This window comes from Dipteris shenzhenensis, chromosome 13, assembly GCF_047967505.1.
Source record: "Dipteris shenzhenensis isolate YYH24624 ecotype China chromosome 13, Dip_SZ_1.0, whole genome shotgun sequence".
NCBI classification, from domain to species: domain Eukaryota; kingdom Viridiplantae; phylum Streptophyta; class Polypodiopsida; order Gleicheniales; family Dipteridaceae; genus Dipteris; species Dipteris shenzhenensis.
Window position 1 is genome coordinate 55,941,773 of NC_141608.1, and position 27,715 is coordinate 55,969,487.

Consider the following 27,715-nt stretch of genomic DNA (forward strand, 5'->3'; position numbering starts at 1 on the left):
GGCATGGCCGAAGTCATGGAGGCTAGAAATGCAGGGAAATGGGCTGTATACAGAAATGGGAAAATCATAATCCGAGTTAAGACAAGCAACAAGGGAGGCAAAGATCAGGAAGATCTAGCAGATGAGGGCAAAGCTCGAGAAGAGTCAGCAGATGGGGGTTTATGACGGTGTCAGCCTCCTGGTTTAGATGCACTGCGAGATTGAAAATGGCTGTCTGGAATTGCAATGGGACTTTACGGTCTGACACAGGAGGCTTCTCAGAGACTTCATACAGCAAAACTGTTCCCCTTTTCTCTTAGTTCTGTGCAGGCTCCTTCCCCTTTGTTTTGACGGGCCTCCCCCTTTTAGGCTGCCCCAGATAGCCTATTGCTGACTGGGTGCAGCAAGTACTGTTTACCAATGTATGCTATGCAGGAATTGCTATGAGCTTAGATGAGGAAATGACAGATGCCAAACAGTATGAATGCATTGGATACTTGGCAAATTGCTGAAGCATAATGCCTACACGAGGATCTTTAGAGGATGTATGGGGGAAACAAGCACTGGATAATGCAGTGAATACCTACTTGACAAGTGCACCACAAAGCAAAGAGTCGGAAGTCATTGCAAATCTTAACAGAATCATTATGGTTCTCATTGATAAGGTCGAAAGTCTAGAATCCACCAATATTATACGTATGGCTCAGAAGTCATCTGTAGATAAGGCCCTACAAGAAATGCGAAGACAAGGGACTAAAATGCGAAGGCCCTAAGTTCTCAACGCTCCAATCTTCCTGCTTCCAGGTTCAGCCTCCCGTGCTGCCCAGGCGACCTGTTCCAGGCCCAGTTGGTCCTGATTTCAGCTCCTTGCTCCTGGTCCTCGGTTGTCCTGGTTCTTGCCTCCTGCAGGCCAAGATCTACAGATCAAAGTTCATGGTTGGCATGCCCTGTAAGTGGCAATAGGTGCAGCTCGTTTTTTTTATAATCCAAACTAATTCGCATATACAGGGTCTTATGAGATCTGCCGTATGTAACGTCAGTTATGTGCATGTTGTGTGTGAAAAAACTACTCTGTGATCTATGCCTCCGAGAATTAAGAGTAATCATGCGTGACCTTTGGCTTTGACTTGCATAGGCAGGATTCACTCCTATGCTTATTCCGCACGTTTCCGGACCAGGATTCATGAAGCGATGTTCAATATGATCTAATTTTGGCATGCGTATGATGTTTATGGACGGTCTCGTCGCTCGTCTGTTCTTTTTCAAGCACAATCCATGTTACGAAAACTTACCAGAAAAGTTAAAGGTATCGATAAGGGCCATAAACGGAGGCCACTGGTCTTCTTTCTTTTCTTCCTCGTGCTGCTGCTCCAAGCTCATCACGCACATGAAGTAGAAGGACCAGAGGCTCCCATGCTGAGTGGGTGGCCGGGTCTTGTAAGGAAGGAATGCGTTATCAGTGCCGGTCATCCTCAGTGATCTCAAGACAACCATCTCTCTCTCTCGCGCGCGCGCGCTTCCTACTCGCCTGCAAAAATGGTTGCCTGGGCGTGAGTTAACATCCACCTCGTTTTTTTAGCCTTGGTCGTCGGATGGTGTGAAGTCTGAACATTTGTGAAACATGCCTTACATTTAAGGTGTAGTGAAGTATTTTCTTTTTATGTGAGATTTAAGTCCCCATACATATTTAAGCTTTGGCCCATCTTTATTCACTTTCACTTGCTCTTTTCCTTCCCTTGAAATTTATATAATATTTATGGACGTTTGTTAAAAGCATGGCCATAGTGCTTTAGCCACCTTAGTGTTAAAGAAATGAAAATAACTTCTCTGATTGTTGTCATTCTAGATGCCACACATGGCATTATGCATGGCCATAGTGGTTTTAAGAAACAAAAATAATTTTTGTCATTTTTCAGGGCTCTCATCACTAATTTTTGCTAGACACCCGCACGTTGATATCATTGCCAAATTGTGTTGGATTCCGATTCTAGCTTGATTCGTGAAGGAAAAGAGGCAGTAATGGACATGAATTTTTGGGTGATGGACCATGCTCCTTTCTTCGATCCCATGTTTAGGAGCTCGACAACCTACTTGATACGAAGCTCAAAGTTGATGTATGTTGTATGCCTTCTAGATTGTTTGGCAGAAATGGGGGTTTCTTCAAGCCAGCCCCCATGTGGCAAGAATGTCATCAAATAGTCGAGATTCATCCTCTATGGTCTCCCTCTTGACATGTGTCTTATGCAACATACTCGTTCCTTCATTGTCAAGCTTGCACTTCCTGAAGTGGCTATTAAAATAGCCACTCTTCTCAAACTCTTCCATATATTTCTTTGCAAATACTACCCGTGCAAACACGATGGATTTGACTTGCTCAATAACACTAGGTTTAATTGCTTTGCATATGCCTTGGCAAAGGCAATCGTTACCTCCATGTTGGTAGAGCATTGTTTTTTGTAAACCTTATCGTGGAAAACCATGAAATCCTATACACTTCAAGGCGTACATTGCTTTTACATAGAGGGAATCCCTAGGTGTTTCAAAAATACCCCTTTCAAAGAGCTCAGTCTCCTTCAAGGTCTTAGGTAGGTTGTATTTTGGTCTAACTTATTGATAGGCACCATTGGAGTGTCATCCTCTAAGTTTGGTCCTTCCTTACTTAGCTCTTCATCGAGAATCTCTGTCATTGAATTAAGATGTCCATTCATCTAATCTAATAAGTCACGCCACAAAGTCGGGTTTCCCTTAAGCAATGAAGTAATCGGCATTTTGATTTCCATGGACAAGAATGCTACAAGTCCTGCAACATCTCTTGGTCCATCTGGCATTGTTATGCCATCAGATTGTCTTTTTATATCATCATGAAGGTTGTTTAGACCCTCATTTCTCAATCTTTCCATGATCGGATCTTCTTCAAGTATACGATCTATCAATAAAGGACTTTCATTGGACAACATATCCTCATTCCTTTCTATAATAATGGAAGGTACTTTGATAGGTTGTCTTTGCATTGGGTACTTTTGATGTTGTGGCAATTTTATGTCAACTTGTGCCCTGCTTTCCACTTGCATGTCTTGACATTCTTGCACAAGAGCTTTGCCTTTCACTAGCTCCTCCTTTTCTTGGATGTGATTAGGATATTCGTGCACACATAAGAGCACATGTATATATGGTTGATGGCATTACAAAATTTAATTTCAACGTACAAGAATTGGAAAACACTTACTTGGAGCATCTTGTGCCAATCGTGGGACTTCAACCCGTATAGTTGCTCAATACCCCTTTTCTTAGTGGTTGTGAAGGCTCCCTTCAATGATCTCATGCATCCAAGCAAACACCCTATCTGCCTTTGTGGGCTCCATAAACTTTGCCTTTGAATTTGCATGCACCTTCAAGTCTTCTGAACATCAAAAAAAATCAAATCATTGCAAATTTATTCAAAATTTTGCATATTTAATCTAATCATTACAAGAATGTATAGCAAAAATTCCATTGATTCATATAACATGTACATATTTGGACACATTTGTCATGATATTTACATGAAACTGCATAAAATGTCAAGTTTCATTTTGTGAATGACGGATCCATGCGTATTTTCTTTGCAAGTTGAATATCTCTATTTAAAATAGTGACGCGCTTTGCATGGATTGCACACAATTGGGCGTCTTCAAAAAGGGATACCAATGCTTGCTCTGCACCTTCTTGCAAGCATGTGAGCGCTTGACTTGACATTCTTGCATCATCTTTGTAGGAGTACAAAATTTCTTTTACTAGTCAGGTGAAAGGAGCCTTGAGAATCAGCAAATCCATGGACTTCTAGGACTTCCTGATTTCCAAAAGTGCTCTCCGCTTAGGCTTCATATGTTGCCTCCTTCTCTAGGGTGGATTGTCCCCTTCCCCACTCCCACTGTCACCGCTGCCACCTCCACATCGTTTGACACTCTTTCATGCATGTTGCTTCCGCAGTCTAGCCTATTCTGTGGAGGCCCTCGTGCCTTCAAGAGGTAATCATTTTCCACCTGTGGTGGGCCTAGCACAGGGAAGATCGTGGGGATTGGCACCCCATGGCCTTGGAGATAGGCCTGCTTCTTTCCTCACCTTGCGGCACTCTTCGGTATGCTTCTTTCTCTTCTTACTCTAACTCTCATGTGCATGAATACTCTCAGGTCTATTTTGTGAGGCCCCCTGTGCCTGTGCAAACTTAGCAGCCTACCTCCTTGCTACCATTGCTTGCTCTTCTATTTGTTGGGCTTGCCTTCATTGCTCTAGAAGGGTACGAATGGCTAGAGAGCGTGCGTAAGCAACCTCGATAATAGTGCTATGAATTGGTCGACCTGTTTGTTTAGTTCTTGCCATCCACGATTGTGACACTGATGTGTGAGGTGTTTGTCTTATATAGGTGTTAAAGGTTAAGTCCTTAGGTTTGAGGTTTAAAATGGCCCCTATATATAAGGCTTTTTACCTAAAGGTCTACCTTTTCATTAAAATCCAACAAATTAAAAAAGCACAAGTGTAAAAATAAAAACAAGTTCATATCATTCCCAAATGTAGAAACATTGCAATATCATCACAAGGATTTCTTGCAAAATTAAAATAAATTTATCTTCAAAAAATGGGTACATATTTATGATTGCAATTGCAAAAAAACAAGTGTCAACTAGGAGCTTGAGTCCATCTTTTTCCAGAGTGAACTGTTGTTGCTACCCATTGTTTAATTCTCTCTGAAGCACGTGAAGCTTTTTAGAAAATCCGCTTCTTGTTTTGATTTGCATCATTAATGGCTCGACCTAGTTGCTCTTCTGTAAGGCTTTCTCCCTCTCAAGTGAGGAACCAATGATTACATGGTAAAACCATTCAAACATTTCATGCAGTGCATTGCTTCGAACCACACCACCACCGTGACATGTACTTCCAAAATATGCACATCTCGCGGTGTAATATGACTTTTCCATATCTTGTGCACTCCACACGTTCAAAGATCCATACTTTTCTGCAAACCATGGTGCGTGTGCAAAAAGAATATGTTGCATTGAAAAAAAGAAGACATGGGTTGCTGCACTCAATTCAAGCATGTCTGCATCCAACGTAAACATCCTGCCCTTCTTCTTTCCTTTTGCTATCAAGCGACCATTATTTTTCATATCCTCAACAAAGCATCCATGAGGATTAAATCTGACCTGCAAGCCCTGCTCAACCATTTGACCAACAGAAACCAGGTTCTTGGTGATGTTCGGGACATGAAATACATCAGACAAGTATTTCTTTTTCCCATCCTGCATAGACAAAGGAATTTTGCCAATCTGCACAATAGGATGTGCAGTATCATCACCAGTCTCCACAAATCCTGGTTTTTCCATTTTCCTTGCATCCTGCATCCATTCAGCATGACTGGTGTGTTAAAGATCATGAGCTTAATGTTTGTGGTGTTAGAAGGTAAGACTAAACATATAAAGATCCCAGGCAAACTTAGCCCTCTTGACATATTTCAATTGAAATGGGAATGTGTACCCATGGAATTTAGGATCCAAAATGATCGATCCCCAAATAATGAGATCTATGCAAAATATATAGCAACAACCCCTACAACAATATTTAGCATGGCTTTAATTATTCACCCTAGACATCCTATTTTGAAGAAAATATCAAATGTCTGGAAGTCTTTGAGGAGTTTGATGCAGCAATTTTGAATTCTGAAACAATTTTGAGCAAAAACTAGTACAATTTGGTTGGGATGGAATGATTTCTCTAAATGGTCACATGGATTTGGGTTTAAATGGTATCAGTTTGGTTAGATAGCTTGAATGACTTATAGATTTCTAGAGATGTGAAAAAAGTATGAAAAATGGAAAGGAAGCAAAATTATCTTGTGCAAGTAGACTCACTTAGATGGAATGGTTCTTTCCTAAAATGTTGCAGATGGAGTCCAACAATGGACTTGGATCACGCTATTCCTTGCAATCTCAGCAGAGATTGAAGGAGACTATAGTGTCTGAAGGTCCAGAGGTCACCTTTGGAGTAGTGCCTGCATCTCAGATATCTTCCTTGGAGAGGATCAATGAGGAAGAAGTGCCCAATCCTCCTACATCAGAAAAAAGTAAGGCATTTGAAAAAATGAAGGTGAGTCCACTGGATGATGGCCATCTTTGAAGGCTGTTGTATATGATCAGATCATATACTGCTCCCATGGCAAGTAGGTGCCGCCCATACCTTATCACGTGCGGAGCATCTGCTGAGTGTCTCACTATCCCGAGCTCAGCTGCATCTAACTCTAGTACTATGAGGGAATCGGATGCAAAGTCATGTTTTGGCTTTAGCAGCCCAGGGAAGTTTGCTCGTGTTTTAGATGGATGTAAAATCCACCTTTTTGAATGGAGATCTCAAGGAGGAAGTATATGTGGAACAACCACCAGGTTTTGTGATCCCCGGTTCAGAAGGTAAAGTCTGTAAACTAAAGAAGGCTCTTATGCTCATGCATAAGCATAAGCATGAGCATATGCTCATGCTTATGCTTATGCATGAGCATAAGAGAAGGGGGAAACAGAGAAGAAGAGGTAAAGGAAAGAGGGAAAAAGAGGGAAAGAATAAGAGAAGAAGAGGGAAAGAGAGAAGAAGAGGGAAAGGAAACAGGGAAAAAGAGGAAAAGAGAGAACAAGAGAGAAAGGAAAGAGAGATTGAAAAATGAGAAAGAGGGAAAGAAAGAGAGAAGAAGAGGGAAAGGAAAGAGGGAACATATGCTCATGCATAAGCATGAGCATATGTCTCTTTTTCCCTCTTTCCCTCTTCTTCTCTCTTTCTTTCCCTCTTTTTCCCTCTTTCCTTTCCCTCTTCTTCTCTCTTTCCCCCTTCTCTTATGCTCACGCATAAGCATAGGCATGTGCATATGCTCATGCCTATGCTTATGCATGAGCATAAGAGAAGTAGACATATGCTCATGCATAAGCATGAGCATATGTCTCTTTTTCCCTCTTTCCTTTCCCTCTTCTTCTCTCTTTCTTTCCCTCTTTCTCATTTTTCAATCTCTCTTTCCTTTCTCTCTTCTTCTCTCTTTTCCTCTTTTTCCCTCTTTCCTTTCCCTCTTCTTCTCTCTTTTCCTCTTTCCTTTCCCTCTTCTTCTCTCTTTCTTTCCCTCTTTTTCCCTCTTTCCTTTCCCTCTTCTTCTCTCTTTTCCCCTTCTCTTATGCTCATGCATAAGCATAAGCTCATGCTTATGCTTATGCATGAGCATAAGAGAAGTAGACATATCCTCATGCATAAGCATGAGCATATGTCTCTTTTTCTCTCTTTACTTTCCCTCTTCTTCTCTCTTTCTTTTCCTCTTTCTCATTTTTCAATCTCTCTTTCCTTTCCCTCTTCTTCTCTCTTTTCCTCTTTTTCCCTCTTTCCTTTCCCTCTTCTTCTCTCTTTTCCTCTTTCCTTTCCATCTTCTTCTCTCTTTCTTTCCCTCTTTTTCCCTCTTTCCTTTCCCTCTTCTTCTCTCTTTCCCCCTTATCTTATGCTTATGCATGAGCCTAAGAGAAGTAGCCATAATAAGCATGAGCATATGTCTCTTTTTCCCTTTCCTTTCCTTGTTCTTCTCTCTTTCTTTCCCTCTTTCTCATTTTTCAATCTCTCTTTCCTTTCCCTCTTCTTCTCTCTTTTCCTCTTTTTCCCTCTTTCCTTTTCCTCTTCTTTCTTTCCCTCTTTCCTTTCCCTCTTCTTCTCTCTTTCCCCCTTCTCTTATGCTCATGCATAAGCATAAGCATGAGCATATGCTCATGCTTATGCTTATGCATGAACATAAGAGAAGTAGACGTCTCTTTTTCCCTCTTTCCTTTCCCTCTTCTTCTCTCTTCCTTTCCCTCTTTCTCATTTTTCAATCTCTTTTCTTTCCCTCTTCTTCTCTCTTTTCCTCTTTTTCCCTCTTTCCTGTCCCTCTTCTTCTCTCTTTCCCTCTTCCTCTCTCTCTTTCTTTCCCTCTTTTTCCCTCTTTCCTATCCCTCTTCTTCTCTCTTTCCCTCTTCCTCTCTCTCTTTCTTTCCCTCTTTTTCCCTCTTTCCTTTCCCTCTTCTTCTCTCTTTCCCCCTTCTCTTATGCTCATGCATAAGCATAAGCATGAGCATATGCTCATGCTTATGCTTATGCATGAGTATAAGAGAAGTAGACATATGCTCATGCATAAGCATGAGCATATGTCTCTTTTTCCCTCTTTACTTTCCCTCTTCTTCTCTCTTTCTTTCCCTCTTTTTCCCTCTTTCCTTTCCCTCTTCTTCTCTCTTTCCCCCTTCTCTTATGCTCATGCATAAGCATAAGCATGAGCATATGCTCATGCTTATGCTTATGCATGAGCATAAGAGAAGTAGACATGTGCTCATGCATAAGCATGAGCATATGTCTCTTTTTCCCTCTTTCCTTTCCCTCTTCTTCTCTCTTTCTTTCCCTTTTTCCCCTTTTCCAATATCTCTTTCCTTTCCCTTTTCTCTTATGCTCATGCATAAGCATAAGCATGAGCATATGTCTCCGTCTCTTATGCTTATGCTTATCATGCATATATCTCCTCTTTTCCTTTCCCTCTTCTTCCTCTTTTCCTTTGCCTATGCCTATGCCTATGCCTATGCTTATGTTTGTTTTTTGTTTTTTGTTTTCGTGTTTGTGTCTATGTTAGACATGGGATCACGTCGCACATTCGACGAGTATGGACAGCCTCATAGGAGGAGAGCTCACGATCTATATGCTCCAGAGGACTTTGATTCCTCTCAGGCGACTACCCCAAGGACTACCCCTGGTCCGACTCCTCTTAGACCTAGCATTGGGACTACCCCTGGTCTGACTCCTCTCAGATGTAGCACTGCGACTACCCCTCGGGGAACTCCTGTGCTAGCCACGCATGGCTTTGTCGGGAGTCCCGACGAGTTTGTAGCGCAGATGAGCGATGAGGAGGCAGCGAGATTTTTCTCTCTGCTATCTCAAAGGACCTCAGCAATTCCCTTCTCTACACCGATGGCTGGACGTGCTACCCAGCCGTCCCCTCGTGCCCCTTCGACCGATGGGTCATCACCTGCGCGTGTCTCTCGTAAGGGAAGGAAGAGTAGGAAGGGCAGCTTATGTTGTGCTGACTTGGGAGATGTAGACGAGTCAGCACACTCATATTCCTATAGGTCTCCACTTGGTCCGGAGACACAGTATCAGTCAGGTCCCTTGCCCTCTCCTACTCCCACTACTACTCCTCGCTTTGGAAGCGCTCGCATAGCTTCCACTCCTTCTGAATCTGCTACCATCAGTCCTCCTTACTCATCAGGGGATCTCTCCTATCAAATCACAGCTGCCGGAGAGATAATAGAAGATAGAAAGGGCAAAGCAGTGATGGCCACCATGAGGCAGTTGATGAGTCATCACTTCAAGAGCGGCATTGCTACCGATTGGTGGTATCAAGATGACCAAAAGAACTAGGCGGTCATCAATGAATGAAAACAAAAATACCCTAACCCGCCAAATTGGGAGTTTAATGAGGATTATATGTGAGAGTGCATGGGTTTGGTCTTGAAGCATCGTAGATCAACCTTGCATACTTCCATCACAAAGGGGTTGGCTAAACCCAGCTGGGTAGACAAAGTTGATTGGAAGTTCTTCAAGAAGCAGAATAGGGACCATCCCGAAATGTTCGAGGGTCAGAGGAGGGCTGCGAAGAGACGGCTGGACATTGTAGGTACTTTGCACTTTGGTGCAGGCGGATGGTTGGCGTTCGAGAGGCAACCGTGGTAAGTCTACTTCTTCTCATTTAATGTATTGTTCTATTTGTTTTACTACATATTAATGCACTTTAGCTAACTCTAACTCTCGTAAATTGAATCCATAGCAAACTGCGATGGGTTGTCTTCCTACAGATGCAGAGACGCGATGCGCATTTCGCACAAGAACAAAGCCATGGTTTATTGAGCAAGAGGCAATGGGAGCAACGGTCGATTGGGTTGAGGTGGCTGCTCGCACGATATAAGTCTACTCCTACTTGTAATCTCACTTTTTAAATTGTTTTATTCTTTAAGTTTCGATCTATTTTCAATTTATATGGTTCACTCTTAGGGTCAAAGCTCAAGCATCCCATCATCGGAGGCGAGCGACCACCAGGGCCAGGGATCAGATGCACGTGATGAGGATTCGAAAGAAGGCATAGCTCATAAGGACCAAGGATCAGGCCAACAAGACGAGGATGAGGATGAGGACGATTCGGATGAGCAATAGTAGTAGTAGTAGTAGCAGTTTGTATTTTCTTCGCCATGTATGTCATTTTGTATATCCACTCGTTTGAGCAATTTTGTATCACCCTTTCGAAAGGGTAATTTTGTAACTAACAATGTTGTATATATTCGACTCGTATATGCTTTTGTTGCTCGATCATTTCATTTGAGCGATTTTGTATCACCCTTTTCACAAGGGAAATTTTGTTATAATTTTTTTTTTTGGTAATTACAAAAAAAAAAGGATTAGTGGGGCTAAACAGGGCCATAGCAAGCCCTGTTTAGCCCCATTAATCCTTTTTTTTAGTTTTGTTAATCGTCGCTATATAACGATGTTTACCAGTGTCGCTATATAGTGACGATTATTAGTGTTGCTATATAGCGACGTTTAACAGTGTCACTATATAGCGACGCTTTATAGCGACAGTTCTTTTCCGACGCTTTTAGCGGCTTTAATAATGACGTTTGCACCCGTTAAAAAAAAAAAATTTAATGTAAAAAGCGTCAGTATTTTCGTCGAAAAAGGGCCTATGCCTTGTAGTGAATCCGTGCTTGCAATTGTAGAAGTTTCTTGGTAGAAATTAGGAAGTTGATACACCAAATTGCAAGGTTGAGTAGGAGGTCCTAGGTTATTTAATTCAAGACTCAAGAATTAGGATGGGCTTACCCTTTTGCTCGAATTCTTATTATGAGGTGAGTGTTAAAGAAAGTCCTATTGCTTTGTGAGTGGTTTGAGTCTTGATTTGAGTCAAGTGCCTACAAGCCAAGTACAAGCCCAAGCACTAGTTATTACATGAGCACTATTGAACACAACAAGACAAAGCACCTATAGCTGCGCACATAGACGTTCTTCCATAACTCAAAAAAGAACTTACGAGCACATCTATTTGTGCGTCTACAGACCCGCGCCTAAAGGCATGTCTATATAATAGACAGACGTGCCTATAGACGTGCAAATAGACACTATAAACGAGGGACAACATGTATCAATGTATGAAAAATCAAATCTTTACTTACAATATTGACATTATTTAATTACTTTCAAATACCTGGGGGGCGCTCAAGTAGCCCGGATATACTGCTCCTCAGTAATCAACCCATCATCATAGAAGTGCCTCTATGTATCTCCTCTGCGATGGTGGCGGTGGTAGGCTGTCTTGACAGGAGTAGGGTACCTGCCCACAATTTCAAGCTGCAAGATGACACAATTTACGGAGGGGTTAGTACAAAGAAACAACCTCCTAATAAACTACATAAACAATGTAATTTGAGATCGATACTTACAAATTGGGCCTCCCATGATTCAACACCCCCTCCTCTAAAATGCACGCTTCCATACTACTCCATTTGGATCCTTCGTACCTTTATGTGCTACAGATTGGGGTCTTCCTTCACTACCTTCATTGCTTTCTTCCACTCATGCTTTTGAGCAATATGGGGCGGGTCCCTTGGTGGTTGACCTCCCTCGAGCCTGACAATCTCCGCTAGTGCCTACCTCTTAAGCGAAGATCTTTTATTGCTAAGTATCGTAACAATCTTTGACTTGGCCCATTTATCTGTGAACTGAACATTAGGGGGATTGGGATACCTAGAGCGAATAGCAGCGAGGGTCTCATCAGCCAACCTTTTTGGATGGTCTTTGTAGTGATAAAGCAATCTCTATAGTTGTTAGTAATTACAGAGTGCATGAAGGCCATGATGTCCTTCCCCCGTGCATCCATCAAGATACCTCTTGTTTGAGTGATGTCATAGTAGATCGTACCATCACCCTCTGGCATGTCTGCATCATATGAATCATCCCCGTCCCTACCACTACCCCTCCCAAAGTGCTATGCCATGCATCCCCCACTGCTCTCCTTGCTACTACGCCTGCTACCGTGTCGTGTCGAGCTAGTACGTTGGCCACTCATAGCTAAAGAAGCGACTCTCAACTGCACGGGACTACGGTGACCACTCCTAGTTGGAGAACTGAGTCTCGACTGCACGGGAGTACACTGACGACTTTGCGAGGTAGAAGAAGCACAATGTAGCAAAAATCTCTCATTATGGAGGGTCTAGATGTTATGGTCACTACCACTTGATACAAAATCCCAAATACCATACTCTTCTCAGACGTTGAGGGTTTGTACGAGGAATAAGACAATGAAGAAATCACTGAGAATCCGTACGAGGAAGAAAACAATGAAGAGATCAGTGAGAACCCACATGAGGAAGAGGGACAGCTATCACAAGAGCCCATGCCAAACCACAACACATGGTATCACCATCACATCATTACGTGTGATCGCTGATGTGTTTAGCATCAACAGGCGAACTTTGTAATTTCCTAATTGAGTCGTCAAGATATGATGGAGGTGCATGTCCTTACAGAGCTAATACAAAAGAGTTTCAAAAATGGCAGTGAGAAAATTCAAGGGACACTAGAGGTAGCTACAAGTGGTCAAATCCCAATCATGTGCCTACAACATATGTAGACACATGGCTCCGGCCTCAGTAGCACAAATATTATTTCTAAAGCACGAGGCTTTTTGGCAAACCCATTGTCCAGTAAGCATCAACCTACAAGTCGATCCTACCAATATGCCTATGTGATGAAGATGGCCATGGAAAGATTTTGAAACTAGCCTCAGAGTCCAAACACCACATATAATTTTCCACGGCTCGATTTTTTGACTGTGGCTACCTCCTATGCACTGGCAGCACAGATGGAGGAATTCAATACATCTATTGTTTCTAAAGCACGAGGCTTTTTGGTAAACACAACAAGACAAAGCACCCATAGACGCGTGCACAGACGCGTTTCATGAACTAAATAAAAAACTTACGGGCGCGTCTATTTGCGCGTCTATTTTTGCGTCTAAAGACCCGCGTCTAATTGCGCGTCTATATATCAGACACACGCGCGTATAGACATGCAGTTAGATGCATAAATAGACGCGCTCATAAACGCGTTTATAGATGCACATATAGACGCAAGTCGAACAGACAGACGCGTATATAAACGCATTTTTAAATGCACTGATAGACGCGCTTTATTTTTTTTTATAAATTTTATAGAATACTGTGTATGTTGTGTATGCTATATAGTTACAAGAATCCCATATCCACATTGTGTAATTCAATTCTTACAGCCAACCGCATTTGAATTACAATTCCAAATAAAACATTACAACTCCAAAACGCAATAAAATTGAAAGCTCAAAAAGTGCTTGTATATACATATAGCACGAAGCTAAGCCATGTCATGTGGCTTCAAGTACAAAAAATAAGAGGAGTGTATATACAAGAGGCACAAAGCCAAGCCAGTGGCTTTAAGTACAAAAAAGAGTAGCTAGCACTACTTGTACGACTAATCTATGTTCTCTAGGTCCTCGCTCCCTTCCACGCTCCCTTCTACACTCCCTTCTGTGCCTCCTTCCTCCTCTTCCTCATTGTCTTGTGCATGGGCCTGTAAACAAGGGACAACATATATCAATGTATGAAAAATCAAATCTTTACTTATAATTTTGGCATTATTTAATTCCTTTCAAATACCTGGGGGGCCGCTCCAGTAGCTCGGGTATACTGCTCCTCAGTAATCAACCCATCATCATAGAAGTGCCTCCATGTATCTCCTCTGCAATGGTGGCAGTGGTAGGTTGTCTCCACAGGAGTAGGGTATCTGCCCATGATCTCAAGCTACATGACCGCGACACACTTTGTGGAGGGATTAGTACAAAGAAACAACCTCCTAATAAACTACATAAGCAATATAATTTGAGATCGATACTTACAAATTGGGCCTCCCATGATTCAACACCCCCTGCTCCAAAATGCGCGCTTCTATATTCCTCCATCTGGATCCTCCGTGCCTCCACGTGCTGCAGACTGGGGTCCTCCCTCGCTGACTTCATTTCCTTCTTCCACTCACGCTTGTGAGTGGTGTGGGGCGGGCCCCTTGGTGGTTGACCTGCCTCAAGCCTGGCAAGCTCCGCTAGTGCCTGCCTCTTAAGCGAAGATCTTTTATTCCTAAGTATCGTAACAATCTTTGACTTCGCCCATTTATCTGTGAACTGGCGATTGGGGGGGTTAGGATACCTAGAGCGAACAGTAGCGAGGGTCTCATCAGCCAACCTCTTTGGGTGGTCTTTGTAGTGGATAAAGCAATCTCTATAATTGTTAGCAATTACAGAGCGCATGAAGGCCATGATGTCCCCCCGCGCATCCATCAAGATGCCTCCTGTCTGAGTGATGTCATAATAAATCGTCCATCACCCAGAGGCACGTCTAAATCATCTGAATCATCATCCTTCCCACCGCCACATGGCCCAAAGCACTGTGCCGATGGAAGAGGAGGTGTTTGATGATATGGTGTGGGATTTATATATCCATCAAGGGAGGGATAATAGCATGGAGCAGGATGATCTTTTTACTGTAGCATTGACTCCACTGTTTGAGGGGTGCACATTCTCTATTCTACGTGCCTCCCTTGAGTTACTAAACTTGCAAACCATCTATGGATGGAGCAATGCAAGTTTGAATGCATTACTCAAGTAAGCTTTAAAGTCGATTTTGCAAACATGGTGAATTATGCTAGTGGGTCAATTACTCGAATGCTTTTCCTCATTTATGGTCTTCACATGTAGGCTATTGTGTAAAATGCTTCCAAGGGAGAATAAACTACCGACCTCAAGAGATATGGCAAGGCAACATGTGACCTCTCTTGGAGGATTAGATTACAAGCGCATCCATGCATGTGTCAACGATTGCGTTTTGTTTCATGGACTACATAAGGATGCAAGAGAGTGTCCTACTTGTGGAGAGGCAAGATATAGAGCAGATCTCAAAACCTTGGACGTGCCTCGTAAGGTATTGCGACATTTTCCCATAATCCCTCGCATCCAACATATGTTCAAGTGCAAATCTATTGCAGAGCTCATGTCATGGCATTCCTCCCATCGATCAACCGATGGAAAGTGGAGAACTCCTGCGGACTCTCCTGCGTGGAAGCATATTGAAGACACATGGCCAAGCTTCAAGGAAGAACGTAGGAGCTTGAGACTTGGATTAGGTATGGACGGTGTGAACCCATTTGGTCTCAAAAGCACGTCTTACAGTGTATGGCTAGTGGTATTGTTGAATTACAATCTTCAACCCTCTATGGCTATTAAGAAAGGACATGTCATGCTGTCCCTTCTAATTCTAGGGAAATATAAAGTCAAAAACCTTGATGTTTATTTGGAGCCTTTGATTGATGAGCTAGAGATACTTTGGAGAGGTATCGAGGTGCATGATGTGAGTAGGCCTCCCTTGTCACGAGACTTCAACTGCAAAGCAGTCTTGATGTGGACAATGCATGACTTCCCAGGCTATGGCGAGTGTTCAGGTAAGCATTGCATTTTTAATTATGAATAGGCAAAGGATGTGGCACCGTAAACCCACCTTCCACTCTTAATTGCATCTATTGTTTAGGTCTCACTACATCGGGTTACCATGCATGTCCTGTTTGTGGTCCTTCGCTAGTTGCCTCACAGGCAGACGCATTGAATAAGGTCATCTATGAGAATCACCATCGATTTCTCCCACTTGATCATCTTAGATATGTTGCCCCTTGGAATGAAGTCCTCCCACAATCACTCACCGCAGGAGATCGGATGAGAATTTGGGATGGTTCCACGACTCCTCCACCACTTGGCATGAGCCGGTAAGGGTTTGTAACTATTGGCTGGAAGTAAAGATTGGCTATATTGGCTGAAAGTAAAGATTGCACGCTAACACTTTATTTTGTTTAGATACTCCATCTTTTATCGTTTACCATATTGGTCCCACCTCAAGATCAATCACCTGCTTGATCCCGTGCATATCTTCAAGAATGTGGCATCTACCATTTGGGAGCATTTGAATGGGACACAAGATTCGGCAGGCATAAGGGAGGATCTACATACCACAGGGAGGATGCGTGAAGCTTGGCCTCAAGAGAGACCAAATGGGCGTGTTTTTTTACCTCGTGCACCGTGGATGTTATCAAAGCTAGAGATGGCGATGGTGAAGCACGCTATTACTACAATTCGTACTCCCACTGGATGCATGAGGTGTTTGAAGGGAGCCTTTACAAAGAGCAAGAAAAGAGGTGTAGAGCAATTATATGGCTTGAAATCTCATGATTGGCACAAGATGCTCCAAGTAAGTATTTTATGTGCATAATATCTTTTTCCTTTCAAATTTGTGAGTGAATAGCTATAAGCAACTAATCAACCACCTCCTCGTGGGTTCAGTTCATACTACCTACTAGCATTTCACGTAGTGCATCGAAGGACGTGAAAGATTGTATTTACAAGATGGGCGAGCTTGTGAGTGTGAGTTACCACCGAAGTACACAATGGAATTTGATTTGGCAAATAATTTGATGAGAGGATGGTGATTGAGAGGAGACGATGGCCTCTACATAGAAGATTTTTATATGAATTTGTTTATTGGATAAGAATTGCAAAATTGTATGTAAAGTTGCAAAATGGTATGTAAAGTGGCATGCACATTTATCACCACAATGGTCTAATTGGATCAAACATAGCTTTTTAATGTTTGTACTTATAGATATTTTTAAGTGTAATTTAGCAAAAATAATTCACTTTGTGGAGGAGTAGGGTAAGAAATTCTATATAAGAGTATCTAAATCAACTATTGGACATATAGAATTTACGCATTTCAATGTAAAGAAATTATAAGACCTATGATTCAATAGAAATTATAAGACCTATGGAATTTCCTTCCACAAAAGCTAATGAGGGAGTAAGGGATCCCATATCTCTTTTCCTTTTGGTTGTTGAGAAACTACATAAGGCAACCAAACTTAAAGGTGGAAAAAGGAAGCGTTATATTCAAGGATTAAACCAATATTAACTTGGTGAGTTTATACTACAAGAAGGACCAAAGAAGTGTCGATAGGCAGTTTGTTTTGTGAACAATTGTCCAAGATCGATTCGAGCTAGTGGATCTGTTGCCCAACGGTGGGATATTTATCTCCTTTTGTGTCAAAAATGCCGCTTCCTCCAAATGCGAAATTGATTCCAGAAGGATAGTCGCATGATTGGAGGTCCAGCTCTGTATAGGTCAAAGGAAGGGTAATGTTGAGGACGGAAGCTGCAGTAAGAGAACTGTTATGGGAATCAGTTGAATAAAAAAGATAACATTTGCCAGTGTTTGCAGTTAGGATTAGTCAGCAGTTGAACAGATGAATCACCAATATAATCTGTCAAAAGCTCTCCATCTGTAAATCGGCCCGCAGGCTCTCCGGGCCAAGCAGGGACAAAAATTCAGCTACTCCCCTACTTGTAAGTTGAAAAATAAATTGATACACCAATTTTTCTCATGAAAAACAAAATAGAATATCCATTTTTCATTTGACAATAAAAATTATTTCATGAAAAATCCACATAAATAAATCTTTCATTGAAGAAATGTTTAGAAAAAGCACTAGCAAATAATATAGAAGTGATATATAGAAAAAGCACTAAACAAATAATATAGAAGTAAAATTGTTCACATATTTATTTTTCTACTCTTTCCTTGCTCATTTTCCCATATATCCAAAACTCTAGACCAAGATACATTGGAAGGATCGACTTGGTTTGAAACAAGCATCATATGAGCATCTAATGTTTCCAACACTAGATTACTTCTATCTATAGTTTTGATTTTATTTTGTCTTGAAAAGCCTCTTTCACACTTTGCTGTACTTGTTGGAATAACCCATATGGCTTGCCATAGTCGCATCAACTCTGGAAACTACAAAAACCATTCATCCCCCCCACTGGACACAAAATTCCCATGCTTTTGGCATCCGTTTATCAGACCCTGCTGCATATAGCTACTCCACAAAGTCCTCTCGCTCACTAAGGCACAACTCTTTCTTTGCAACTGGGTGGTAACCGCTGCAGAATTTTTCAAGTAGCTTTCCAAGCCATTCTTGAGTCTTTGATTCTCTATCATCCACATCCTCTGGATAACTTCTGGGCTCAAAGAACTTAATAGCATTAAAAGTACCCAAATCTGTAAATGTGCTATTCAATGCATTAATTACAGCCTGTACAAATGTTCTCCCCAACAATATACTATCATCTATGCTTCCCGTATTATTATCATCATGTTGAGAAGGCACACTATGCTGCAATAGGATACCATCTTCTTGCTACTGCTCTCCTTGAGTAGAGGTTGAGGGATTCTCTTGCTTTCTAGGGATTGGAACAAACCTTAAATTAAAAATTCTGATTGCATCATTTTTTGTATATTTCAAACCACCTGTAATTGCCATTTTCAAAAAAAGAGCTACATATGTACTCCCCTTTCCAAAAGGCTTGTTATGGCATAAAAACATCTTCTTCAAAGTATTAATGGTGTTGTCCAGCTTGCGTCCTATTTCTGTAAGATCAACTACTTCATGTTTAAGGTTCTTACTCAGGATGTTCAATAATTCCAGCACATTTGCAAGAAGGTTAATAAGAAATTGCACTTGGAATATAGTGGCTGTCTGATAGCCTTTTAAATTCTGAACTTTCCAAATTTCCAGAATTGCAGGCATAAGCTCAACAAGCCTCTTCATCACTTGACCTCTAGATAACCATCTAACATCATGGTATCGAAGTGCTTTTAACTCAACAATCTCAAAGGCATCCAACAACTCTTTGAATTCATTGTGACGCTTAGTTGACTTGCCTAACCATGTGTAAACAATTGCAGCCAGCTTATCAACCACATCCATTTGCCAAAAGCATTTGCTTGCATCCTTTATAGCTAAAGCTTCCCGATGAGCTATACAATGTGTGGCCAATAGCCTAGGAAGAATACTTTGAAAGCGTGTAACAACTCCTATATTCGATCCTGTCATCACACTAGCACCATCGGTAGCAATAGAAACCATTCTCTTTATGTCAAGCTTCACTTCCTCCAAGAACTTCATCATTGCTTGAAGTACAGATTCAACATCACCATCGGACAGAAACACCAAGCGTGTAAACTTTGTGACCTGCTTATTCTCCTTTAAATATGTGATATAAATGATCAAGTGCTTCTCTAATTGGCGATCTATACTTTCATCAACCATGACAGAAAAGAAAGAACTAGACAGCATTTCTGCACTTAATAGTTCTCGAAAGTAATTCCGAAGTGCCATCAGAAATTCTCTAGCTGAGACTGGATTTACATAAGAAGCATATTCATCCATTAATGAAATATTTGGCATTTCCATGTAACGATTAAACTAGACTAGATGTGGATACTTCTCCAATGGAATATTGAAACAAGAACAGAAATAAACACACTTCATGAGACATATAATTTGCTCCCTTGCTTTATCATGCAATGCATCAAATTGTTCCCTTATTGGACTTCTTTCTCGATCTTTCCAATCTCGAAAGCGTATTTCTGCATTTTGATGCTGCTCTGATTTAGAATGTGCCTTTAATGCACTTAACTGCAGTGATTGTGCTCCTTCCTTAGCATACACATTTTCTTTTGTAAACTTTGTACAATATTCACACTTCACTAATACCTTCTCCCCTACTTGCACCTTGTATGCCCAAGGGTATTGCAAGCGCCATTGACTTCGATACCTCCTAACTATCATCCCCTCTCTCTGTTGTGTTACATCATTGTGTCCCTCAAATTCTTGCATCTCATCCATATTGTCATCATGATCCTCATCTCCAAACAAATCTGCATACAACTCCCTATGTTTTTGCGACTGCTCACCATGGGTCTCATCACCTACTTTATTGAAAAAAGATAATAAATCACGCCCCTTTCCTTTCTTATTAACACTTCTAGCACTGCTTGAACCTTCCATAACAATAAATTCGAAAGCAACCAACACCTACAGAGAAAAATATAAAACTGCATCAAAACACACTGTTTCGACTCCACAAAAGAGAAACAAGCAATTGCATTAAGATTTCATAGCTTCACTCACCTTCTACATGTACATGATCTTGCCAGATCTGCTGAATGAGACTTGACAGATGTAATCAAAGACCTCCTCTCAGCTGCTCGCATGATCGTAATAGATGCTGTTCTGATACTTAACATAATCAAAGGTAGAACCACTAAGAAAACCCTGAATCCATTCTTCTTTTGGTGAGTAATGAAATCAGTTCTCTGCCTATCATTGAGGGACCAATCGATTTACACATAGCCAACCAATATGTTTCTCTGGTGTTTTGTGAAACAATTGTCCTTAGATCTTATGCTACCCACTTTTACATTAATCTGTTGCCCAGTCTCGTTAAAGCTTCTTTTCAAAGCCAACAACAAAACCTTAATGAAGTCTGTGAAGCAGACTGTTCACGAGCTGTTCACTAAGCCCGGTAAAGTTCCCAGCTTTTGCTGTCTATGATTCCTGATTGCTCAAAGGATCTGAATCGGGATTCGGGACTGCATGACATCCCATATGATTGCAAGTGTTGTGCACTTTGCCATTGATTTTGATATTCGTATCCGGACGGTTCATTTAATTTGATAGAAAAGCCCCTGCACTCAATCATAATAGTCAATCAAATGTAAACTATAGTCTAGATAAATCTGTATCACACGTGGCCTGAAAAATTATGTCATGAATGCAAACTTCAAAGGATTTGCCATGACTTTTTGGGTTTGAAAAGGAGTTTTCAACAAGCAAATTGGAGCAGAAAGGTCCCGACTCCCAGACTCCCATGATGTCAAACAGACACACAAATATTCTTTTCTTGTCCAACATGCGAACATCCAACGGACACCAGATTCAAGAACCAGCCTCATAATCCCAATTCAGTTCTTTCTACGATTAAACGCTTTAGAAAATCGGGTTGTTAATGAGAAAGAGTGACTTCTACAAAAATCGCCTTGCCCATACACAGGCTCGAGTCAATATCATTTCCGATTTCTCTCAAGATCACACACGTCTTTGACCACGGTCCACCACAAGACTCTGCTCAGCTGATCATCTACGATCTGAGTCATGCTATTATGCTAACAACGTATCAAAAGCCCAACTCGCGACTCGTCGCGAGTCGCCACCAAGAGCTCCTCGCAACGGCTGATCAAAGCGATTGGACAATGGATAGTGCTGCACATAGTTATTAGTTACCTTTGATTAGATGATCATGATCAGCTGCTATACCCAAAACTGGCGCTTGCCGCTTGGGTAGACCGTAGAACTGAGAAGATAGATGAGGCAGGCCGCAGACAGAACACGTTCCAGCCTCCACGGCTCCAGACTCCAGTGGATTCCAATTTCTGCCATGCTATCTACTTAGTACTGCAGCCTGCTATGGCGCGTCGTGCACGTTCTCGAATCCCAGCCTCCAGGCCTTCAAAGTTCACGACCATATATATGTGGCAATGCGCATCCGCGGTGGCATGGAGGGGTTGGAACTTGGACTGTGGACAGTGGACTACTGTGGCAATGGGCAAATCGATCTTCTAGCCTCCAGAGTCCAAGCTCCAGGCTCCAGCTTGCCGCAAATAGCTGCAATGGAGGAGATTTGGGGGAGTCAGGGGAGTCCTGACTCAGGACTCCCCTCACAAACGTTAAACAACATTTGAGAAAAGGTTCAAGGGAGTCGGGACTCGTGAGCCATCAGTGGTCACTCAGAATCAGACTCTCCAAAAATCGCAACGGAAGGAGCAGGCTGCAAGACCATCTTGGAGAAGGTGCCACAGACTTGGCCTTCGAATTGTGTGCTGGCATCAGGATGCAAAGTGAACCCATGGGTACTGGGCGAAATGTCCCTACATAAGCTATCAGATAAGCTTGTGTACCGACTTGATTCATGGGCAATCCTTAATCCCCGGGGCACTGGGCGAAATGTCCCTAGACAAGCTTGTGTACCGTCGCTTGATTCAGGGGCAATCCTTAATCCCGAACTGAATTGGAGCCTGGAAGCGTCCTTGACTCCTTTCCTGCTATCAGGCTGGACAAAAGACTGCGCTGCACTCATCCGGAGCTCATTACTGGAGAATGATGCCTTCAAAGGTGAAGTTGTTGCTACTGCTGGATGTGCAGCCATTAGAGACAGGAACCAACGGTTGGAAAATGCAATCCCAGCAGGGCTTCGAAGGCCATGTGAAATTGTTACCTATTTCGATAACTTTCCAGTGACAAGCTCGCGAGCTCTGCAGGCCTAGTGCTGCAGAGAGCTCTATAGAAGCTGAGACCTAGGATGAGCGCACTCCCATATATATTGCAGCATGTTACATGCTGGACGGAGAACGACGACTCCTGATTACTGAGTTGAACCTTGGCATAGTTTCTCAAGGTGACTGGATAGATGCTTGCAGCGACGCGAGTCAATGATTTCCAACAGAATCATAATAATCGAGCTTTACAGCTGCAGGGAAAAACTGAGACGAGATTGGATCGATCATCCAAAGTAACTAACACAACTTGTGTTGATAATAATCCATCGACTCATCCACCATCTTCTAATGCCTGTCAAGGCTTTTTGTCGTTGCAGCTGAAGAAAAGCTTTTTCTGCAAACTGAAAAGCTTTTGGAAGTGATCAAATCGGCAAACTGGTGCGACGCAGCTATATAGCTGCAATGCTCCATCTATGAGCTTGTTTGTTCTACTTCTCCTTCTCTCTCTCTCTCTCTCTCTCTCTCTCTCTCTCTCTCTCGATCTCGATCTTGACCACCGTCCTAGTGCAACGATGATTCCTACCTGTAGCCAGCTAGCTCCTTCCGAAGTTGGTAGCCCAGCTCATAGACTAAACGCCAACTGAAGCTCCTCTGCTGCTAGGCATTATGCCTTGCTCTTCCCTCCCCCTCCCACCTCTCCTTCCTTCTCTTCATCCCTGATCCCCTCCCCCTCTTTCAACCTCCCCATCCCCGCCCTTCCCGCAAATCTAGCCTTCATCCTTGGAGAATCCCTCCAGGCTCCTTAAAACAAGTCTTCCCTTGATTTCACTCCAGGTCCTGCTCCTCCCCGCTTTCATCCCTCCCCCTCCCAATTTGGAGGTCGGTTGCCCCGCATGGCGCACTATCAGGAAATGCAAATCGAATCGATACATCATTATGCAAATTTTAAAATCCAACTTGGTTGCAGAAATCATGGCAATTCGAATGCAAGGAACCAAGTGCTAAGAAAATGCAAGCTGAGGCTAAAACAGGTCCGGAAACTAAACCTGTTATAGGAATGAAGAGGGTCGAGTACGGTTGTAGTGAAAAGTTGGTCCCCAAACTATTAATAGTCGCCAGAGCAGTTGTTGTTGTATTGAAATCGCTCACAATCGCACTCAGATTGTCCTCCGTTTGAACAACGTAAGAGTCGAGGGGCGAGATGGAGAAGAGGGAGGAGATGAAGGAGAGGAGGAGGTTGGAGCGGGTAAGGTAGGCAACGAGGGAAGGGCAAGGGGGGTCGGAGGGGGAGCAAGTTTCGGGAGTGATGGGGCCGGCGGAGGAGGAAGGGAGGAGGAGGAGGAGGAGGAGGAGACAAGTGAGGAGGAGGAGCAAGGAAGGAGGAAGAGGAGAAGGTGGTGACTCACAGGCGCATCCGACGCAATCGGACATGGACAGGAAGAAGCTGTGCAAGGTCCTGGACTGCTGTCAAAAGATGTCACAAGAGGCGTGTGTGCATGCGGCACAGAATGAGCGATTGCCGGTGCAACTGGTGGTGCAAGTTCTCTATTTCGAGCAACTCAGAATGCACAACGCCATAACCGGACCGTCGACGATCATCAACACAACCAACAACAACGATCATCAGCACCAAGCAGGATCAGCGTTCGGAAGCCGTCCGACACCGGCCCACAACAATAGGCTGAGCGCGGCTACATCGCCAAGGATCGATTCGTCCTCAAATCTGTGGAGAGAGAACAGGGAATTGAAGCTGGAGGTTGCGCAGATGAGGTTAAGGGTGGACGATTTGGAGAAGGAGAACGAGGAGTTGAAGCGGGAGCAGGGACAAAATTTGAGCTGGGCGGGACTCGGGAGTCGGGATTCGGGACTAATTAAATTGGAGTAGGTGGCTCACACGAGCCACCACTTGGGAATCGAAAATCATTCATGCTCTTTGGATTCCCTAAGATTGGAATCCGGATTTCATCTAAACATATGAAATTTTTTTAAAAAAACCAGTTTTTCATTTGACAATTAAAATAGATTTGACGTTTTTCATGTGAAAATGACAAAAGCTATTTTGCATTGTCATTTGACAAAGAAATTCTAAATCAATGTGTAATTGACACAAAAAAGGGCTAATGACATAGATATCCTTGTCAAATTTTGTCCCTGGGGCCAAGTCTGTCCGTAGGGAGGTTTCCAAGGTTGATTTACGCTTGCATCGTTTTTGTCACGGTTCCCCGTGTCTGCATAAGAGTCGCCAAATGCAAACAGGGCAGTAGGCGTCGTGGCTCCATTCACGCTGCCTGCTCGAGGTGATCACAATCCAAATTATTAATTTATTGGAGCGCAGTTTTCTGATATAAACGCATACATGTGGAGATATCCCATAGAAATCTACACGGGTCTGTATCAACGATACGACAGAAAACGAATCCTTGCTAATTCTAAAAGGAAGAAACACAAAGTAGCTACGATTCACGACAATGTAGCTATATTGTATATATATATATATATTGCAGACAGAAGTAAGAGGGACCGACCCATGAGAGACAGAGCTGCGAGCAAGAGAACCAGAGCGGAGGAGGCTGCAGGACGTGCTATGCGAATCATCTTGAACACGTGTGGGAGCTGGAAAAGGAGGAAGATAAGGTAGTAGAAAACTGTGGCGAGACGGAGAAGGTTAAATAGATGTATAATATGGAGGCGTCACGAGGCGTCACGAGTGAATATAATGATAGTGGCATGGATCTCGCCTTGTAACGTGTGTGAGATGTGCAGGAGCATCTTGGAGGGAATTTGGAGCATAGTACTTTAGCCATCATGGGCTCTGCTTGGTAGTCGGGACAGAGTGTTGAAGGTGAAAGTCCCTTGCTGTAGAACGGATCACGAATCACGATCCTTCAATATGTTTCATAGGGTACGTGAGCTCTGCAACAATCTGTGACCCGTCAATCTTTTCATTAGATACGCGAGCGTAAATTCACAGGGCAATGATCATAGTAACTCATTGATCAACGATCTTACAATGAAACTTGGAATTTGAACTTACTGATTGATTAATCATCTTAACAATGCAAAATTGCAATTTAAACTAATCAATGATCATACAATGCAAACTTGCAGATAAAACTCACTGATCAATTGCAAACCTGCTCACTGCTGTAAACATTCCTGAAGACGAACGTGATACACGTGATATCGTACAAAGTCATCCGAGTCATGACTGCTACGCACAGTACTCAACGCGCATCCAATCTGTGATGTTGTTGTTGCACGTATTTTCTATACTCTTTGCTATTTCGTCTGCATCTTCCACTGATCATACATCGCCACCACCCAGTCGATCGTACTGCTTGCTTACTCTCCGCACCTCCTAACGTCTCTCATGTATCCCTGTGCTTTTTTGCTGGATCAGACGTGGATTCGAATCGCTCTGAACCTCCGCGCCTTTCCGTGGATCAGAAGCACCACTCTGAATAATGCATGCCCCACTGTCCAGGGATCACAAGCACCACCCTGTCAACCTTTTCCATCTTTGCAAGCTTTACAATGGGACTGAAATTGAAGGACACACCTTTTCCATTGGCTATTTGGCTCTCAATGTCCCCGTTATGACAACAATAATTCACGAAGTACTTCCTCACACTGAAACTACAAAAAGCTGCTATCGTACTTTTCCGTGGTAAAGTTTAATGTATTAAAAGGAAAGAAATAATTACAATTCACCTTCAGTGCCCGCAATTGCTCGAAGCTTTTTTCCATTGGGATCCTAGATCTAGGTGCTCTGTGGAAGACGATATCGTTCCTATGCTTCCAGATGGTATCTAATACTAGGACTCTAATCACTTGGAGCATCTGATGAGTTAGGTCGTTGTGCTTTTTCTTGTCTCCCAATAAGGCAGTTTTTCATTTGATCTTGACCTGCACATTCATTCTTGCTAATCTTGCCTCTATTTCCTTCCACAGTTCCCGGGCAATTAGGCATTCCCACAGAAGGTACATGTGGGTCTCCCTGAAGTTGTTATAGAGCGGGCACAGTGGTGAAATTCTCGGGTTCCACTTGGCAAGTCTAGCTCTAGTTGGGAGCTTTCCCATTAGAACTCTCCAGACCAAAAAGCTTAGTTTAGAGGAACGAGTCACTTTCCAGCTTCTCCTCAGCCTCATTAACCATGTGTTTTCTCTGTCCATCGGTGCATGGAATTTCTAGTGGGTTTTTGCTGTCAGCGCAACACCGCTACCTCATTTTTCTTTGAAATCTTGCAGAGTTAATTTAGGATATTCTTTCCTTGTCTGCCATAAAAATCCCTTGAAGTCTTGTGCCTCTGTGAAAGCGAGGCTCGTTGGCTAATCCGGTTTCAAGTTGTTGATTAATCCTTGCATGAACCTCCCTTCTGCTCTGGACAGTTGGTATCTTCTAGTTAGTTGCTCCACATCCATCCATTGTGCTCCTCCTGGATCCCAAATTTGCTTGAAGGTAATTAGTCCTTTACCATACAGCCTAGCTGCCATTCTTGAATTGGCTGCTACATACACAGGTGGATCTTTTAAAGAATAGTCTGTCAGCCATAGGGATCTTCCCAGTGAGGCATCGCCCTGCAATTTTTTGCATGCACCCCAGTAGCTTCCCTCTGCTTTAGTCTTCCACAGACGGAGTAATTCTGACAGTATTGCCGATGAGGGGATTCTGAGTTTTCTATCCGCCAGTATCAGATCTTGCCAAGGTGTTCTGATCCCTCATGGGGCATTCCTACCAATGAGGTGTAGTGCCATTTTTGCCCATGGTTGATCACTTCCCAACTGCATTAGTGTCTTTATGCATAGGGCATTATTCTTGTCTTTCATTCGCCTTAGCCCCACTCCTCCTTCCTCTTTTGCTGTGAAGAGCAGGTCTGCACTAAAGGCATGCCATCTTCCCTCCCAAACAAAATTCTTTATGCCTCTGTCAACTTTCTTCAGACAGTTGTTTGAGAAGGGCATTAGAGATAGAACATAGACTAACACTAATTCCAAAACATGCTTGGCAACTGTTAGCCTCCCTGTGAGTGAAAGTGTTCTACTCGACCACTTGTCAAGCTTTGTTGAGATTTTTTGGAATGCCCACTCAAATTGGTCTTTTAGGGTCACTCCTACCCAGATCAGGCAGCCAAGGTATCTAATTATGGCCTTTTGGGACCCAGTTGAAGTCGAATCTATCCGCCCACTGTGGCTGATCTGTCCATGAAAGTCAAAGGGCTTCTGTTTTGCTGTTGTTAATTTTTGACCCTTGACACATCTGCAAATTCATTAAAGATCTACATGAACTTTACAATGTTATCCTCGGTCCCCTCTAGGAGGCTTGTGTTGTCCCCTGGAATACTACTTTATTCATTAGACAATCATAAATATAGTGCTTAAAATACGACATACAACTTTGTAACATTGCAAGTTACTTCTTTTTTAAAGAAAGAACA

At 42.7% G+C, this 27,715-nt stretch overlaps 2 protein-coding genes across 5 annotated transcripts in view; both read right to left on the minus strand.

The window, feature by feature from the left end:
• LOC147895618 (uncharacterized) overlaps positions 1-1,590 on the minus strand; it is a 98,359-nt gene extending 96,769 nt beyond the window's left edge. For all 4 annotated transcript variants that reach the window (XR_015542011.1, XR_015542012.1, XR_015542013.1 and 1 more), the window contains exon 1: positions 1,272-1,590. Coding sequence is in view for 1 of the 4 variants with exons in the window: in XM_087383924.1 (XP_087240050.1) it covers positions 1,272-1,473 (202 nt within the window). In the remaining 3 variants the exon portion in view is untranslated. The remainder of the gene's footprint in view (positions 1-1,271) is intronic.
• Positions 1,591-18,039: 16,449 nt separating this feature from the next.
• LOC147895619 (uncharacterized) lies at positions 18,040-19,416 on the minus strand. Its single transcript, XM_087383486.1, has 2 exons — positions 18,422-19,416; positions 18,040-18,181 (listed from the first exon to the last, which is right to left on the minus strand). The coding sequence occupies exons 1-2, from the start codon at positions 19,414-19,416 to the stop codon at positions 18,040-18,042; spliced, it is 1,137 nt and encodes a 378-aa protein (XP_087239612.1).
• Between the last annotated feature and the right edge of the window lie 8,299 nt (positions 19,417-27,715).

Excerpts from the sequence above, each read along its gene's own strand:
- LOC147895619 (XM_087383486.1), bottom strand. The coding sequence starts at position 19,416 with ATGGAAATGCCAAATATTTCATTAATGGATGAATATGCTTCTTATGTA. Across the intron at positions 18,182-18,421 it reads ATCAGAATTTTTAATTTAAG|AAGTTATCCAGAGGATGTGG; the intron begins GTTTGTTCCAAT and ends CTTTGAGCCCAG.